The 16,548-nt window shown below is 36.3% G+C and overlaps 1 protein-coding gene across 11 annotated transcripts in view; it reads left to right on the top strand.

The window, feature by feature from the left end:
- Nucleotides 1-16,548, top strand: part of QKI (QKI, KH domain containing RNA binding) — a 138,069-nt gene that overhangs the window by 89,248 nt on the left and 32,273 nt on the right. For all 11 annotated transcript variants that reach the window (XM_015858036.2, XM_015858029.2, XM_015858030.2 and 8 more), the window contains one exon: nucleotides 382-525. In XM_015858036.2, the coding sequence (XP_015713522.1) occupies nucleotides 382-525 (144 nt within the window). The remainder of the gene's footprint in view (nucleotides 1-381; nucleotides 526-16,548) is intronic.

Raw genomic sequence — 16,548 nt, 5'->3', positions numbered from 1 at the left:
CAAGTATGTTTCATCTGTTTAATCCTTGGTAGGCTGAAGAGAATAATGGAAGCAATAGTATTTATCTTATACTTTGTGTTCTTGTTCCTTAGGTTGAGGAAGATACTATACAGGATCATAGTTATTTAAAAAATGATAATAAAGTGGTTTCAAAACACAAAAACCCCCAAAGGATTTTCTAAAAGATATTTTGAAAATTAAGCTCTTGTTAAATGACTACATAAAACAAAATTCTGTCTCCACAGTATCAAGGCGACTTATTCTTTCTCCTGTCTTTTGTTGGAAATACAGTTCGTGCTCTTTGCATAAATGAGTTTATCTATTTGATTGGTTTTTACAGAATGTAGCAGTGCTTCATATTATCTATGGTTTGTATTTCAGGAAGAACAGAACCGAGGCAAGCCCAACTGGGAACACCTGAATGAAGATTTGCATGTACTTATCACTGTGGAGGATGCTCAAAACAGAGCAGAAATAAAACTGAAGAGGGCTGTTGAAGAAGTGAAGAAGTTACTGATACCTGCAGTAAGTATTTGTGGATGCAAGTCTTTGATTTACATTTCCAGGAGTTATTTCTGAAAAATAATCAATGCTTTAGCAGCAATAGAGAACCTACAGTGTGGTACCCTAAGTAAAATGTACGTATTATTTTCTGATACTCTAAGGATCTTTAAAAGTCTCATCCCTGATCATATTATTCCTCACATCAGAGTAGTTCTTCTAAAAGATGTTAATTTTTCTACCTGCTCAAGATACATATATATAGGAAATTCTTGCAACCTTTGTAAAACCATGCTGAGCTGCTGCAAACATTGGCTTTCTTACCTTGTTTCCATATAAGAATGTTCTGCTTTCAGGCTTGGAAAATAAGACGTGTTTTTGTTTGTTTGAGATGATTCTGATACTTCAAAAAAAAAGAAGGCCTGTTTTCTCAGATCATTGTATTAAACACCTTCCAAAAAGAACAGAATCCCTCAGGAATACAGTAGTAAACACATTGCCATAATTTATATTGAGGAAAAATAAATATTCTTGAGCTAGAAAATGGGCTGTCTTCCTTATTCCCTGAAAACATTAGCTGCCTTCTGCCTAGCTAGATGACTTTGACTTTTGAAAGTTAAAAAAGTTCAAAACCTTAAAAGGCTTTAACTTTTGCAGGGAACAGAATTATCATGTCTGAACCCTTCTCTCAGGCCTGCTCTGTATTCTCACTCAAAGCAAGATGACTCAGCATGGCAGTGTAGTGCATTCCATGCAAGTTTCTTCCATCTTGTGCTGATTTTTACTACCACTTTAGTGTCATTTTATCGTGATAGAAATAAATGGAATCTTTTTCATTGGAGGAAACATTTGCCTCAAGAGGAAAAAATGAGTTCATCATGTGAAGGAGAGTGGTACTCGGTATTAAAGTGACTAAACAGTTTTGGGTGGTTGGTGAACGTTAGTAGAGGCTGGCTATGAGGAAGCTTGTGGTAGCAGAAGCCATATACAAAACACATGTTTAGAAGTTACCAAAGGTCAGGAATGAACCCTAATTTTTGAATTAACAAAATATGGTTGTATATTAAATAGGAAATATAGCATAGATCACTTGGCATGCATTCAGTCTCTGAAAGGAAAAGACAACAAGAAAAAACACATCTTCAGAATGTATCTATTTATTGAAGAGATGTACAATGTGTTAGGGTTGATGTGGTATATACTTGTTTTTTTGCTACAGCCTATTGTGCCTGTTGAGTTGGTACTGTAATCAGCTGCACAATCAAATTCTGGTTTCATTCATGATCAAATTTAAGATTATGTGGGAGATAAAACTAAATCTCATTATAAAACTAAATCTCATTCTTACTGTGAATTGACAGTGTTTGCATTTTCTAAGATACGTTTTTGAAAAGCAAGTTTGTGGTAGGTATGATTTCTTCAAACAATCTGTTATAGTCAATATATTAAAAAACAAAACAACAAAAAAAAACTAGTAGCATTTTGTAGCAACAGTACAGAAATAGGCATATTATAACAGTTTTTTATTTGAAGGTACTTGGGGGAAAAGAGGCTACTTCAGTAGTAAAAAGTATTATTTCTTGTCTTTAAAATGTGAGTTGCTACTGATATTTTTCCTTGTGGATGAGACTTTATTATTTTCCCTTTTCACAAGTTATCTTAAGAAATAAAAAGGATAACTTGAGATAGATTGGCTGAAGCAGCCATTTTGCTCCCCAACGAAAGAGAAGGAGAATGGCCAACGTTTTTATTTTTTCCAATAAATTTACATTTCTTTGGTATGAAAATTGATACTTATTTGCTGTACTTCAAGTTCTGTAAGGACTAATTATTTTCCTTTTCCCATACTTCAGTGAGATATTGGTCATTATCTGCACCTGCAAGATCTTACAGTACTGCTTCTTTCATGTTTTTCTCCAAAGAAAAACAGGAAGAATAAAGCAGCCTGCAGTCTTTGGGGAACACATTGACCTGTTCTGTCCTTATGTCCCTTTCTAAAGTGGATCTTACAGGTTATCGATCTCTCATCATTTTTAGAGCTTTGAGTGTTTATTTGCTATTTGCAAGAGTTCAGTAAGGATGGGTAGTTCTTTCAAAGGGTAGACAAAAGATAGTCTGGTTTGTTCAATTGTAGAAGGTACAAAAAAGAAAAATAGAGAGTTGCGTCTTACATAAGGGGACAGATATTGTACTTCATCTGTGTAACTCAGGTGATTATATCTTAGTGTTAAAAATGTAAAGTGATTATTTTGTGTACTGGGCAGTATGGCTAAGACCCTCTACTTCAGGATTATTTAATGTTCTAAGGTGCATTGAATAAACTATACAGTTAGACAGCAACATAAAGAGATAGGTAAACAATTGGCTGATGGTTCAGGCTCAAAGACTTTCAGTAAACTGGTTATATCAAGCTGGTGGCTGGTCACTATAGCGGGGCAGGCTCCACAGGACTCAGCTGTGTGCCCTGGCAGCCCAAAGGGCCAAGTGTGCCCTGGAGTACATCAGGCTCAGCACTACCAGCCAGGCGGGGGAAGGGGGTGTCCTGCTGTGTTCTCTGCTGTGCACCCTAACCTCCAGCACTGGGTGTAGGTGCCACAAGAAGGTCATAAACCTATGGACATCCAAATTAATATATGCCAAAGGAAGTAATTGTTCCACTCTGCTCTGTGCTGGTGCAGCCTCACCTTGAGTACTGTGTGAAGTTTTGGGCACCACAATATAAGAAAGTTTTGCAACTGTTAGCGTCCAAAGTAGTACTGTGAAGGCGGTGAAGGGAGCATCTCGGTGTGGTCAGCCTGGAGGGGTTGAGGGTGGGGGTTCTGAGTGGCTTCTATTTATTCTAATACAGTCAGTGCATAAGGGCAGCTGTAGTTCTACTTAGTTGCTGCCCCTCATCTTGTATGAAGACAACTGCAAAACAGTGAATGCTTCCTCTCAGACTTTACTTGCCACTACTGTAACAGTATTTCAAGTTTGTAATGAGTAGGAAAGGCTGTTTAAGTAGAAGGTTCTATTATTTTGTTAGTACATTTGACTGTTGCCTGTAGTAGATATTTTTAGACTTAACAGGCTTGAACATCATTAAATTTAGCAGTACAGTATGAGGAAAAGTATCTTTGTTTTTAAATTTGGTAATTCATCCTGCATAGTACTAGGTGCTTATGTTGTAGCCAGTAAATTTAAAAATGGAGTAAGGAAATGATGCAAAATAAAGCAGTAACCAGAACACACTTTCCACAATAAGATTTACAGTATAAGTTCATAAAGTATTACAAATGAATTAATAATCGAGAAGCAGAAATTGGAGATTAACTGTAATAGTCTTTGGGTCACATTTCAGAAAAACTTTGTGGAGCTGCAAAGTCTCAAATACTAAAGCAGAAGTAACCAAGCTGAAGTGAAGACTGATGGATTATTGCTATTACTGTCCTTTAACAGTATTGTAGATGCTGAGGTTGCTGTAGCTTATTTCCAGTAAGCTGTCTTGTAGGCTAAATAAATAGGCATTAGTGGAACTGGGAAACAATGGAGTTAAAGCATGCACTCTCTTTTAAACATTTTCATAAACAACAGAAGATAGCTACGCTTAATGAGTAATAGAGTAGTCAAAGAAAAAAAAAAGTAAATCAGAATGAGAACAGTTGGGGAAGTACCTGAAAATTGCCCAGGAGGCTGAAGCAGTTGCTGAAAATGATTGATTGAATCTTCTTGAGTCAGGGTTTTACTATTGGGTGAATTTATTTATTTTGGCCTGAGGGGCTGATAAGGTTAAGTGGAAGGTACTACTAGAAAAGTGAAAATAGGAGCCAGGAACAGATTGCTTAGAAGGTTTGTTAACCAAGACAGCACAATAAGAAATACTGGCTGTTTTCAGGGGGGGGAAAAAAAAAGGCAACTTAACTCTGCTGTAACAAAAATGGCCTCACGAAGTTCTAGCTTATTTCTAGATTATGGAGAACAAGAGGACATAATCCTGATGATGGCTGCTTTCATTATGAACTGTGGCAAAGTTGGGAAAAAACCTTAAGAATTAAGATTAAGTCAGAAGATTAAAGAAGATAACACTTTGTAAAACAGCAGAGGATTATTTTCTGTATAATAGAAGGCAAAAAAAAAGTTAAGATTAAAGGAAATACTGGAAAGAAATCTGGGAGAACAGCATTTGATTTTCATCTTGAAGATAATATTATTCATCTTGTTTCTTTGATGAAATGTGTAAAAAATGAAATAACAAATAATCCACTGTAAGCATCATGGACTTTGAAAACTTGCTATTCTTCATTAAGTTCAATGTCTTGAAGCAATGTATGCCAACAGAAACAACAGCAAAGTAGAGCTTTCTATGAAGATGTAATACAGACACGACTAAAATACACATTAGTGACCTAGTAGATAAACAAAAATATCTGTCTTAAATGGGTTGCAGTCTCTTCTTCAGTCTCTGTTGCTTTACCTTGTGGAGAAACATTAGAGAAAGACAGTACAAGCCTTTCATGGTGATATTGAATGACTTGTTTTGCTAAAAAAAGTAACTTTTCTCCATGGTAGCTTGGCTCTAACATAAAAGGATTTTACGTATAGACTGACTTCTTCCAAATGCTGGCTTTGCTCCTTATCAAAGCTGCAGCAGAAAGTGACATTACAGTATTTCATGTGGTTTAATGTGTTACATGCTGCATGGGTTTTCTACAAATTGGAATGTCCTTTGTAGTCATGCTCACTATATAAATATTGACTGTCCTCCTTGTTTACTCTTTATTACGAGGAATGTTACTTTAATGTCTCTGTTTTTAGTCACAAACAGGACTATATGTCAAATAACGGGAGAGAATAAAATAAAGTGGCAACAGTACAAGCAGAAAGTTGTTGTTTTCAGATGGGTTAGTTCAAAGCATTAAAGCATTTTTTTTTTCCCTGAAACCTGACTTCAGTAGATGTGATAAAGGGGGACTCTTGTATTAAACAGGAACATTAAAAAGCGATTTCTAATGCTTCCATTATAAGCATAGTTGCAGATTTTGGTTGGGGTTTATTTTCAGTTTTCTTCAGGATGTCTTTATTTTTACCCTGGCATTTATGTGTGCTGGATTCCATACACAAGAACTAATTTGATAGCAAAAACCCAAAGCAGTAGAAAGAGTTTTATTCCTGCCTTAGCTTTAGTAAAGAAAAAAAAAAAAAAGAAAGAAAGAAAGAAAAAGAAAATAGGGGGAAAATATCATAGTAATGCTGCGCATTACTTCCCATCCAGTAGCACTAAATCTAATATTTGAATGATACTAAGAAGAGATTTCATTTGTCATAGTCATTAAAAAAAATAAATAAAGATGCAACACAGTAAATTCTGCATGCAAGTTTGAGTTTCCCGAATAGCTCTTTCTATTTAATTCCTGCATGCTATACTGGTTTTATATTTTTGCTTTCAAAGTAGAGAATATAGCAATGCCTTCTGTAGTCTGTCAGTTGAAATGTTGGTCATGCTGTGCATTCTACTGTTTGCTGCTTGTTCAATTAAAGCTATGAAATGAGTAACTGATACAGTAGCGGAAAAAGGACGCTATTGGCTTTAAAAACATTTGGAAGTTCCTTCATTACATCTGTTCTGTTGATCCAGATGCAAGTCTATTGCAATGCATGCCAAGTATGTCTTCCAAAGAGGAAGTCTGTAGGTAAGATAATGAAGCAGATGAGCTTTTGGGGTTGGACAGCTAAATAACAAGTGGTAGACTTTTTGATGTGAAGGAGAAGTGATAGAGTATTATTTTTAGTAGTATGAAGCAGACATAGTTTTTCCATGACATTTTGAACCAAGCACTTCTGCAGTCCTGCCATTCCTCAATGATTTGCTGTTCTTGTTTCCTGTTTTACATCAGAAGGTACTGGCCTTCATCTGATCGTTTAGTGTGTCCACTTGGTGAACTGCTTAACCTTGGATTAACTGGCTTGCTGTGGGATCAGTTCTGTTTTAGCGCTGACAGAGGTGATGGAATGGGAACACACAGCCAGGGTGTTGCAGTTTAACCCTAGCAGGCAGCTCAGCACCACACAGCCACTCACTCACTCTCCCCAAGTGAGACTGGGGAGAGAATTGGAAAGGCAAAAGTATGAGAAGTCGTGAATGAAGATAAAGACAGATGACCGGGTAAAGCAGAGTGGAACAAGGAATTTCTTAGCTTCTCCTCGTCATCAAGAAGTTGTTAAGCCACTTTTTGGAAAGCAGGGCTCATCACACCTAACGGTTTCTTGGGAAAACAAATGCCATCACTCTGCACGTCCCCCCCCTTCCTCCTTTGCCCCTGCTTAGCATGACACCATATTGTACGCTGTACCCCTTTGCAGATGAGAACAAAATAATCAGAAGCATGGTATAGCAGAGTGTGACAGTAGGAAAAAAAAAGAGAAAAACCTACTAGTGTCCAGTACTGGTAATTCCAATAGCTTACCAACAATATCAACACAGATTCAATTATGTTGAGCAGTCTTTAAGTAAATTTTGACATGCTCTTTTAACAGTCTTATTCCTCTGAAAGTTTTTAAATCTAGTCTTAAAAATGATTAAGTGGAACTCCTAAAATAGTTAACTTAGGAAGTGCATATCTATTCTATTTGACTTGTCACTGCACAGTTAAATGTTTGAGCTGAAAATTTTTTCAGGCCAGACATAAGTGTGAAAAAAGCTCTCCCTATCATTGTATACAGCAGTGGAAACTCTTTAGACCGACTGGTAGCTTGTTATCACTTAAAAGTTGTCTGTCAATGGTACTGATTTTTTTTCTGACCGTATTTACTGCAAGAGGTCATTTGTAGCTTAATTGAACTAAAACTTGTATAAACTGTTTAACTCCTCAACTCCTTTGAAGTGATCTTCATAGTACTAAGAGGAAAGCTAATGTTATTTATTAGGATAATTTTGGAATTGCATGGATGGAAATCAGAAGGATGGAAAAATAGCAATAGAGTAAATGTAAATTTATGATGATCTGTGCAGATACATTTCAGGTTATATGTTCACAAATTCTGATGTGTAGTCATGATCAGATACATGTACTTAAAAAGAACTAGTTGAATCAGATTATAATTTGAGTAGCTGTAAGTATTGATTCTTGTCTTTCCTGGGCTTTTCTTACACTAATTGGGGAAGAAAGCTTCTCCATAAGTTATTTCTAAGTATCTTAATCAAGCTGCTAGTCTGAAACTTCTTCCAGACTTTTTCCATGGTTTATAGAACCTAGGAAAATCAGTTAATTGTTCCTACCTACAGTTAGTATTGAATACTATAACTTTTCCAAAATATTAATTGGAGATGTATGCCGTCGCCTTGTGTTTTTTCTTTGATTTTTATTTATTAATTATTAGAGTGTCACAGTATGTAAGTTGGGAAACAGTTGAATGCTGTTAGACCTTGGGAAATTAATGAAATTGTTTTTCCAAAGAGAAACAAAACATTTATGTTTTTGGTTTTTTTTTTTTGCCTAAAAGTCAGTAGGCACACACAATTCCAATGCAAGTTTACGCATTGATTGGGATCGCTAATTAGATTTTTTTTTTTATTTCTCTTTATTCCAGAGAATGTATGTAATCTCTTTGGTTTTGATAGATGTCATTGTGATGGCATTGATCTATCATGGTAATTCATTTTGTTGTTCTTTTTTCTTACTTCATCCCATTTTTTCCCCTTGTTTTCTTTGAGTGCTCTTCCTGTGCATCTTTTGTACTTCTTTCCTTCCGTTTCTTTGTTCTTTTTTCTTCTGATGGTCTTGGAACAGAATTTATATGCTAGAATCTTCATATAAAACCTTGTTTAAGCTCTGGGTATATGGGGGTGCTGTTTGACAGCAGGCTGAACATGAGTCAGCAGTACCCTGGCAGCCAAGAGGGTGAGCTGCGTTTTAGGACTTACTAAACACAGCATACCCAGCCAGTCAGAAGTGGTGATTCTCCCGCTATATTTAGTGCTGGTGCAGTCTCATCTTGAATATCATGTGCAGTTCTGGTCTCCACAATATAGAAAAGATATTAAGGTCCTTGAAAGCATCCAACGGAGACACCAAAGTCGGTAACAAGGCTGGTAGGCATATCCTGTGAGGAGAGACTGAGAGCACTGGGATTGTCCAGTTGGAGAAGAGGAGGCTGAGAAGTGACCTTATTGCTCTTTGAGGAGCTCTGAGGAGTGGAAGCCCTGAAGCAGATGCTAGGATCTGATCCTGGGAACTATTGACAGGATGCAAAGGAATATCACAAAGCTGTGCCAGAGAAGGTTCAGACTGGTTGTTAGGAAGAATTCCTCTACCATGAGGGTGGTCAAACAATGGAACAAGCTTCCTTCCTAGAGAGATACTTGATGCCCATCACTGTTCAGGAGGCACCTGGACAATGCCCCTTAATGATAGGCTTTACATTTTGATTAGTCCTGAAGTGGCTGGGCTTAGGGTCCCTGACAGCTGAAATATTCTCCCTATAAAATGTGGCTAAAGTATTTCTCCCCTTAGGTGGGGAGTATATTAGGAAGCTCTGATTCCATCTGTATGTACTATTAAATGTGATAACAAACTAAAGATGCATTTTTTTTCCTTACCTTTCATTTCCAGTTACCATTAGTCATTTAGATTCCTATTTTACTTACTATTTTTGACCTTGAAATCTTATCAAAATAACTGTACTTTTTCTTGTCAGTGAATTTTGTATATACGTGCATATTATTATATATTATTTGCATACATACATATGTTGTTATTATACATACATGTATGCATTAACTTTGCATATACATCTTAACATGTTCTGATCTTAAAAAATAGAACTTTTGGTATCCATTCAGTTGATTTTCTTTTTTGGAAACACAGCCTTGTGTTTACCCCAAGTGAAAAGAATTGTGGTTCTTGGAGAGCCGTAGTGTAAAGATCTGTTGTCCTGCACATCTATCACATTTTTCATACTAAATAATAACTGGAATACGTTAAGGAGGACAGATTGCTTTATGCATAAGTGTTCTTAGCAGTGCTTGCTGGAAGGGTCTTAGAATTGCAAAGATTTTTATTTGCAGTAAAAGTAAAGTAACCAGCAAGTGCTTTCCTTTTCAAGCTATTTAAAGTACGCTGTATTGCCGGTGTTAGTTTTGAAATCTAGATGTCTGATTATACAAAGAAAAAGCTTGTCATACAAACATCTGTAGTTTAATGCTGACTGATGATTTATACTCATCAAGCTTCCCTTCATTATGCTATTTTGACGTCATACTGCAGAAAATTCTAATGTTTGGGAAAGTGATCAGGATTTTCCATCTACTATTCAGTAGAAAATGTGTTTTTTTAAACAGTACAGAAATACTCAAGCATGCAGTATAGGACAAATGAGATTTTCTTAAATATTTTGCTTATAGGCTAATATTTTAATATAGGAATGTTCTGGACGCTTATCAGGAGGAACATAGGTGAGCATGATGTAAGAGACTGGAGCTAACTATTATAAATAGCTTAAGTCATGTTGGACTGGGTCATTAGTAACATGCTTTTAAGTTAAACTTGGGACTGGCAGTCTGTCCTGGAAAGTGAAAGATGAGATGTTACTGGAAAGTGATGTTGCTTGGATTGGAGCAATTAGTGAGAAGTTTTTAAGTCTTTGACAAGTTCATTTTGCTTTTGTATTGTTGGAAATCACATTTTCTACTATTTCTTTCTCCGAATGTATATTAGTAATTATTTTCAAAACTTTTTTTTCAAGCATGCTGTATTAGTGGGACTGACAAAATACATTTTGTGTCGCTTTAAAGTTGAAATTTCCATATGCGGAATTCAGAAACCATTGTTGGAGTACATGGTGGTTTTGCCACTTCATTCTCAGGGGAGATTTATGCCATTGAACATACAAGGAATCTTCCAGTACTATTATCAGCTATTTTGATTCTGAGATCCAGATCTCTTGGCATCAGTGTGCGTGTGTGATGTCAGACACCAGATTTCAGATGATTCACAAAGGAAAGTCAACCTTCCACATTTTCATGTTTGTTACAAATCCTGGGCAGTGATTGCAAAGGGATGCAGTTTGTCTTTCCTCTTTGTGCAAAGGATATTTTTTGCCTCTGACAGGCGAAACTTGCTCAAGATCAAATGATACATGCCCGTACATAGCAAGTGAGCATAGGCTATAGTTTCTGATCCTGGAGGGAGGGGACTGTCATAAGTATCAAAATACCATGTGCTGTGATGTGCAGCTGTGGTGGTTTCACATCAGCAGAAAATCCTTCTAAATATGCAAACAAGTCAGAATGCTCCAGTTGTTATGACCGTCCTGTTAATTTCTAAGCAGACCTTTGGAAGATAGAAAGACAACAGTGGTTCCACATATTCTTTATCACTAATCAGATGAATGTCCAATTCCTTTTAAATTTATTTAAAATACTGAATCTCTTCTTGTCAAGAATAACTTCCATGTTTAAGATAAAGATGGCATTCCTTGCCACAGCACAGCTCAGCTGCTTTTTGTTTCTGAAGTTTGCTAGTAGCCACAGGAATTTGTTTTGTTTGTTTTTCAGAAATAGAAATGTAACATTATTGATTTGTTATGTTGTTTTGACTTTATAATTCTAAAGAACTATTTCAATGTAAGATCTGTGAAGATTTCATAGACTGTTTTTGAAAAAAACAAGTGGCTCTAAATGTGTTCTGGAATAGCATTAAGGAATAGCATCATCTTTAGGCTAGCTAGCTTTATTTTCTGGAGGTTACATGGGAGACTTCTCTTCTATGGATAATTTTGTAAAGACAGCTACTTGCAAAATGTTCAGGTATGGAGGACAGAACACAAAAACACACAAAAAAAACCAAACCAAAACCCTTCCAGAATAGTTTAAATTGAATATTAACTGATTTAGATTTTTGAGCATTATCTACAACAAATGTTTTTACAGTGATGGTTACATGGAGAACTTTTCCCAGAAATGACTTCGTGACGATTACCTTACTGTGAGTTGTGTAAAACTTCAGTTGTGTTCCCCTGAATTGAATCAGTGCATGCATTGCATGTAGTTGATTTCATTAGCCATAAAATATTTATTGACACCGTGCCATTCTTTTCACGTAGTTCTGATTTAGTATCTATATTTTCTTAAGCTTCTTACAGACATATTCCAGATGCAATATATTTGATAGCATATTTGACTGAAATATAGCCCAAGATATGTTGGATATATTCCACTATATTTATTATGATTAATATCGAAATTACGCATTCACAGCTAAACTGAATACTTTTGTATGACAGGACGTAAAGTCCACTTTAGCTCATCATTCCAAACTTGCAACACTTGTTTAAAAAAGAACATAAATGCATACATACATACTGAGAGCGTAAAAGGTAATCTAGCAGTTGTAGTATGAAAATATTTCATTTCACTGCAACAATACTTTCTGATGGGAAAATGTCAAAACAATTTGAATTGTAGAAAAAAACTGTTCTTTGCATACAGCAATAAAAGGAGATCTCTTGAGCGGAAGCTGACAAAACAGTCTTTTCAGCTGCATTACTTGAATGAAATGGGATGCTAAATATAAGAATTAAGCTTTGTCTCCACATTGCTTACTATGTGGGTTTTACATACATATTAAAGTTCTGAAGCCATATTAAAGAGTGTTGCAAGACAGTCTTGAAAACGAATGCTGTTATCTTGCATGACAGATTGGCCACCTCTATTGGAAGCCCATGGCAGCCACATGAAGTTGAAGCGGTACTTCATTCCTAACAACTGAAAATTTTCTTCACGAGGAAAGATTATTTTTGTATATACATAATTTTTAATTGAATTTCTAAAAAGGATTATATTGGCTACCACTGAAAACAAAAGCTATTCAGTCCAGGATCAACAGTGGAAAACTTAAACTTACCAAAGGTGGTAATTCTGCACCTTCTTTTCCCTGATCTGCTTTTTACAAATGCCAATTAAATGCTTAGCTTAACAAACATGTAAGTCAGGTCAGTGTTACACCAGTGTATCCTCTCATCTTACTAGCTGTTATGATGTTATTTGATTTGTAATTTGGAACTTTAAGTAGTCTTTTTTTGGCTTCTTGGTTGGCATTTGTTTTAAAGTACTTATTTGTGTACTTCTATTTTGAATACGTTCTTTGGAAGCAGCTTTGGACTTGAAATAAAATACTGTTTTTATGTTTAGGTAGTAGTTACAGTCTTTTTCCTAACTTATTTATATAAATGCAAGTAAAACCCAAAGTAATGTCCAGATGTTAGTCTTACCATTATACATGCATTTCAAGGTTAAGCTTCTTTTTCCTGGTGAGTGAGATTCAGTCCTTACTTAAACAGGAACATTGTTGAATAACGTGGTTGGGATGTCAACACTCAGATATCTCTGAAACTTGCAGAAAATTTTAAGCAATACTGTGGCAATTCAGCAAAACTTGTAACAGCCTCAGCTGTTTTTGCCAAGGGTGAAGAAGGCAATCTTGTATGTAGCTTTGCAAAAGCTTAACAAAAGCAAGTCTGTAGATGGCTTTCTTCTGCAGGTTATCAGGAAAAGAGAAAATAGAATCTTTAGTTTATCTAACTGTGAGGTTACAGAAATGAAAGAAAGGGATGAAAATTTTTTTTAACGATGGGTCTATCACGAAATCTACTATTGACAAGGAAGAGAGGTAACATTTGGAGCCAGAGCTTTCCCATCTGCTGCAGTTACATGGGACCAAGGACTTGTTGGAGCCAGCACTGTCAGCTTTCAGTACTCAGAGCATTACTATGTGTCTTAGTTGTCCTGCAAAGGACAGAAGACTTTCCTCAAAATAATGACAAGCAGCCATTTAGAGAATTGATTTTCACGTACCTATCTTTCTGAAAAGGGTTATCTGGTAATTCTGCAGCCATGGCTATCTCTTACTAGTTCATGATTCTTTACAATGAGCATTTGTTTAAATACACACCTGGGACTTCTTTCCTTGATGAGGCAGCTCTGTGCAAATGAGCCACATGCATTCTGAAATGCAGCTTTCTGGCATGGATATCATCTTCATAGTTAAATGCCAGACAGATCCACAGATTCAGTGCTAGCAGTAATTAGACAAATATCTTTCCTTATGCTGAATATCCTTATTCAGTGGAGCCACTGTGTTTAGTGGAACCTGAAATGTAGGCTAGACATTGATTAGTTAATTCATTTTGTCAGTATCTAGCTACTGTAAATTTTTAAAATACGTTTTAAGGAGCAAATCCCGTAGTAGTGGGAATGGTAAGTTACCTATAAATGACACATGGAAGACTTCATAAACATAAACAAACCTATTTTAACGTGCCTTGAACATGGTAAAGAGATCATTGCCTTCACTGGAAAAAAAACTATTCAAGGACTCATGGATTGGTGTAAAGTGTAATGCAGTGCATTTGTGCCCTCCTTCTAGTTTTCTTTTGGAAGTTGCTAGTTAGTTATCTAGAGAGAATGTTGATCTTGTTTCATTTGTTTCACAGACGTGTTCCTATGGGCTTACTTCTCCATTCGTGTTACCCATGCCTTTCCATTCTGCTTCCTTTTCAAAACCAAAAAAATCAGTTTCTACTTCATAGTGCTAACAAAAAACAAACAACAAAAAACAAACAACACTTTATGGGGTGATGCTATCCTTGTCCTTTTTTAGAAGCTGGAATTAGAGCTTAAGGTACCCAGAGATGGTAAGTGTTTATTCTGTTCAGAATTGAACTGCAGTTTGCATTGAAGGGAAGTGGGAACAGCTGGAGCAGAAGAGCAAGTGAGCAGTCATCAGTTTCCTTCTCACTTTCCTGATTAAAAGTGACAGAGGGAGGGAGAAAAAAGTTCTTGATGCTTTGAAAGGATATGGTGGCTTTATAAAAATTGAGATGTGGTGGCGGCAGTGGAAGCGGACACTTAAACAACCGTGTAATGATGTTATAACACACAACACACAGGCAGCATTTTATGAAATTCCTCAAGCTGTAGTTTGAGCTAGGGAGCTAGAGATGTGGTTTAGTGGTTTTCTGTAGGTGTGGTAAAGGGAGGACGGTTGGACTTGCAGGTCCTTTCCAACCTTGTGATTCTATGATTTTATCTGGTATGTAAGAGCAAGTCACATAAGATAAGTTTGTTTTGTTTGTGAGGTGATCAAATGTCTTCAGTAGTCCAACCGCTGCAGTTGGTGGCTGAATTGTCATCTTTGCTGTTCTGCTCTTTGTTTTTATTTCCTTCCTAATGTTTTGTTCTGCCAAACTTCCTTGTGTAGAGATGCTTTGTCTTTGCAGTGGTGGAGCCTCTCCAGTAAAAAGCTGTAACGGGGAATGTACATCCGATCGTGTACACAAAGGTGTTGCTCCTGTTCTGTGTTCTGCACAGCCATTTTAATCTGAATGGGAAATCTGTCTGGGGACCAGAGTACAGTAATTAGCAGTCTCTTCAGAGTGTCAGAGCAGAATTACCATTGTAATGGTTTAGCTGGAGGATAAAAGGATTGAATTTGGGCCTGCCTTCCTGCCAAACTAAATGAGTTGCCATGGGAATTTTCAAATATAAGAGGCGTTTACTTAAAGCAATTTGGCGAGTTTGAATAAACTCATAAATTACGGGTTTTAGGGGGGTGATCCTTGCTTTCTCTGGCATAGGCTGAACAGCAAAGAAGACTGTTAGAAAGCTGCTTACATTCTTAATGAGTTGATCCATGCTCCTGTGCAGACTATCAGCTTATTAAGGCTAAACTGTTTCTGCTAAATGCAGTACAGTAAGCACATTTTCAGAGACTGAGTTTGCAACGAATCTCTGGAGTAAAAAAAAAAAAATAAAAATCCGATTGCTCTAAATATAAATCGAATTTCCTTTGCTAGATTAAATCTATTTTCAAATAATGCTATTAAAAATGGTTCTCTGTATTGTTTCAATAAACATTAACCTGCTATTGATTTCAACTTTCCTCTGCATGTAATATTTATTACAACACTTGTCAAGTCTGCTTCTGGTAGGGGAGGAGGGCAGTGAAGGTTTCCTTTGAAAACAAATAAGGTGCTGTGGCCCTTCAGACTGTTTTTTTTTCAGGTCACATGTAAATATTTTCCCAGCTCAGGCTTGTATTCTCTCTGAAGGGAGTTGGGCTTTGACCTGCTGACTTCCTTGTCAGCACCAATGCTATTGAAATGTGAGAAGATGGACTTTCTGCTTTCACAAATGCCTCAACTGATGAGCATCACTTATGCTTGCTTAACCTTCAGTTGTGCTCAAGAAGTCAGCTGTGCTAGTAAGAACTGATGACCAGTGTTGTGCACTATTTGTTTGGAAGCATGTGTTAATGTTCTTCTGGCCACTGTGAAATTCACTCACTCACAGAAGGAAATAGGGAAGCTGATGTGCACTTGAATTCTTGGATATTTGATTTTAAATTTGATATGGTAGGAGTTATCATACTTGGAATAGCATTTTTCTCAAAAATAACTTACATTAGTCTTACAGACTAATGCTTAAATGTTTCCCTATGATCCTTCTCTGTATGTATGTAAGTATGTATCTCAAATCTTATCAGTATTAAGATATTATGGATGAACTAATTAAAAAGAGAACGATAACTGTTGTAACAGTCAGTAATTTAGGCTTTTGTTTTTATTACTTTAGCAGTAAGAGTATAACTCCTGCGTAAGAATATTACATCACTAGTAGGAACCCTGCAAATAATAACGTTGAGCTGGTGATTCAGTGGCTGAACAGCTGCTCTGTTCTAACAAATTCTTAAACTGTTATTAATGATGCAGCTGAAATTCTGTTTGGTAGCCTCAGGGTAATGTTTCTGTGAAACTTTAGAAATATCTCCAAAGAAATTAGATGAAGACAAGAGCAACGTTTACTAGTACTAATACTCTGAATTTTAGCTGTTCATTTCAAGTTACGTTAAAAGTATAGTTCTCCCATATTAATTGTGTTCTAGACTCTACGTGATTAAAAATTCTCACCACGCTTTCTTAGATGATCTGCAGCAAAATCTATTGTTAGTATCTAAATGCTTGTGAAGTGTCTTTTGAGAATGAAACTATGAATACAGTCTGTATTTTTAAGAA

This window comes from Coturnix japonica, chromosome 3 (genome assembly GCF_001577835.2).
Source record: "Coturnix japonica isolate 7356 chromosome 3, Coturnix japonica 2.1, whole genome shotgun sequence".
Taxonomy (NCBI): Eukaryota; Metazoa; Chordata; class Aves; order Galliformes; family Phasianidae; genus Coturnix; species Coturnix japonica.
Note: the sequence above shows the minus strand (reverse complement) of the source record. Positions and strands in the feature narration are given on the sequence as shown.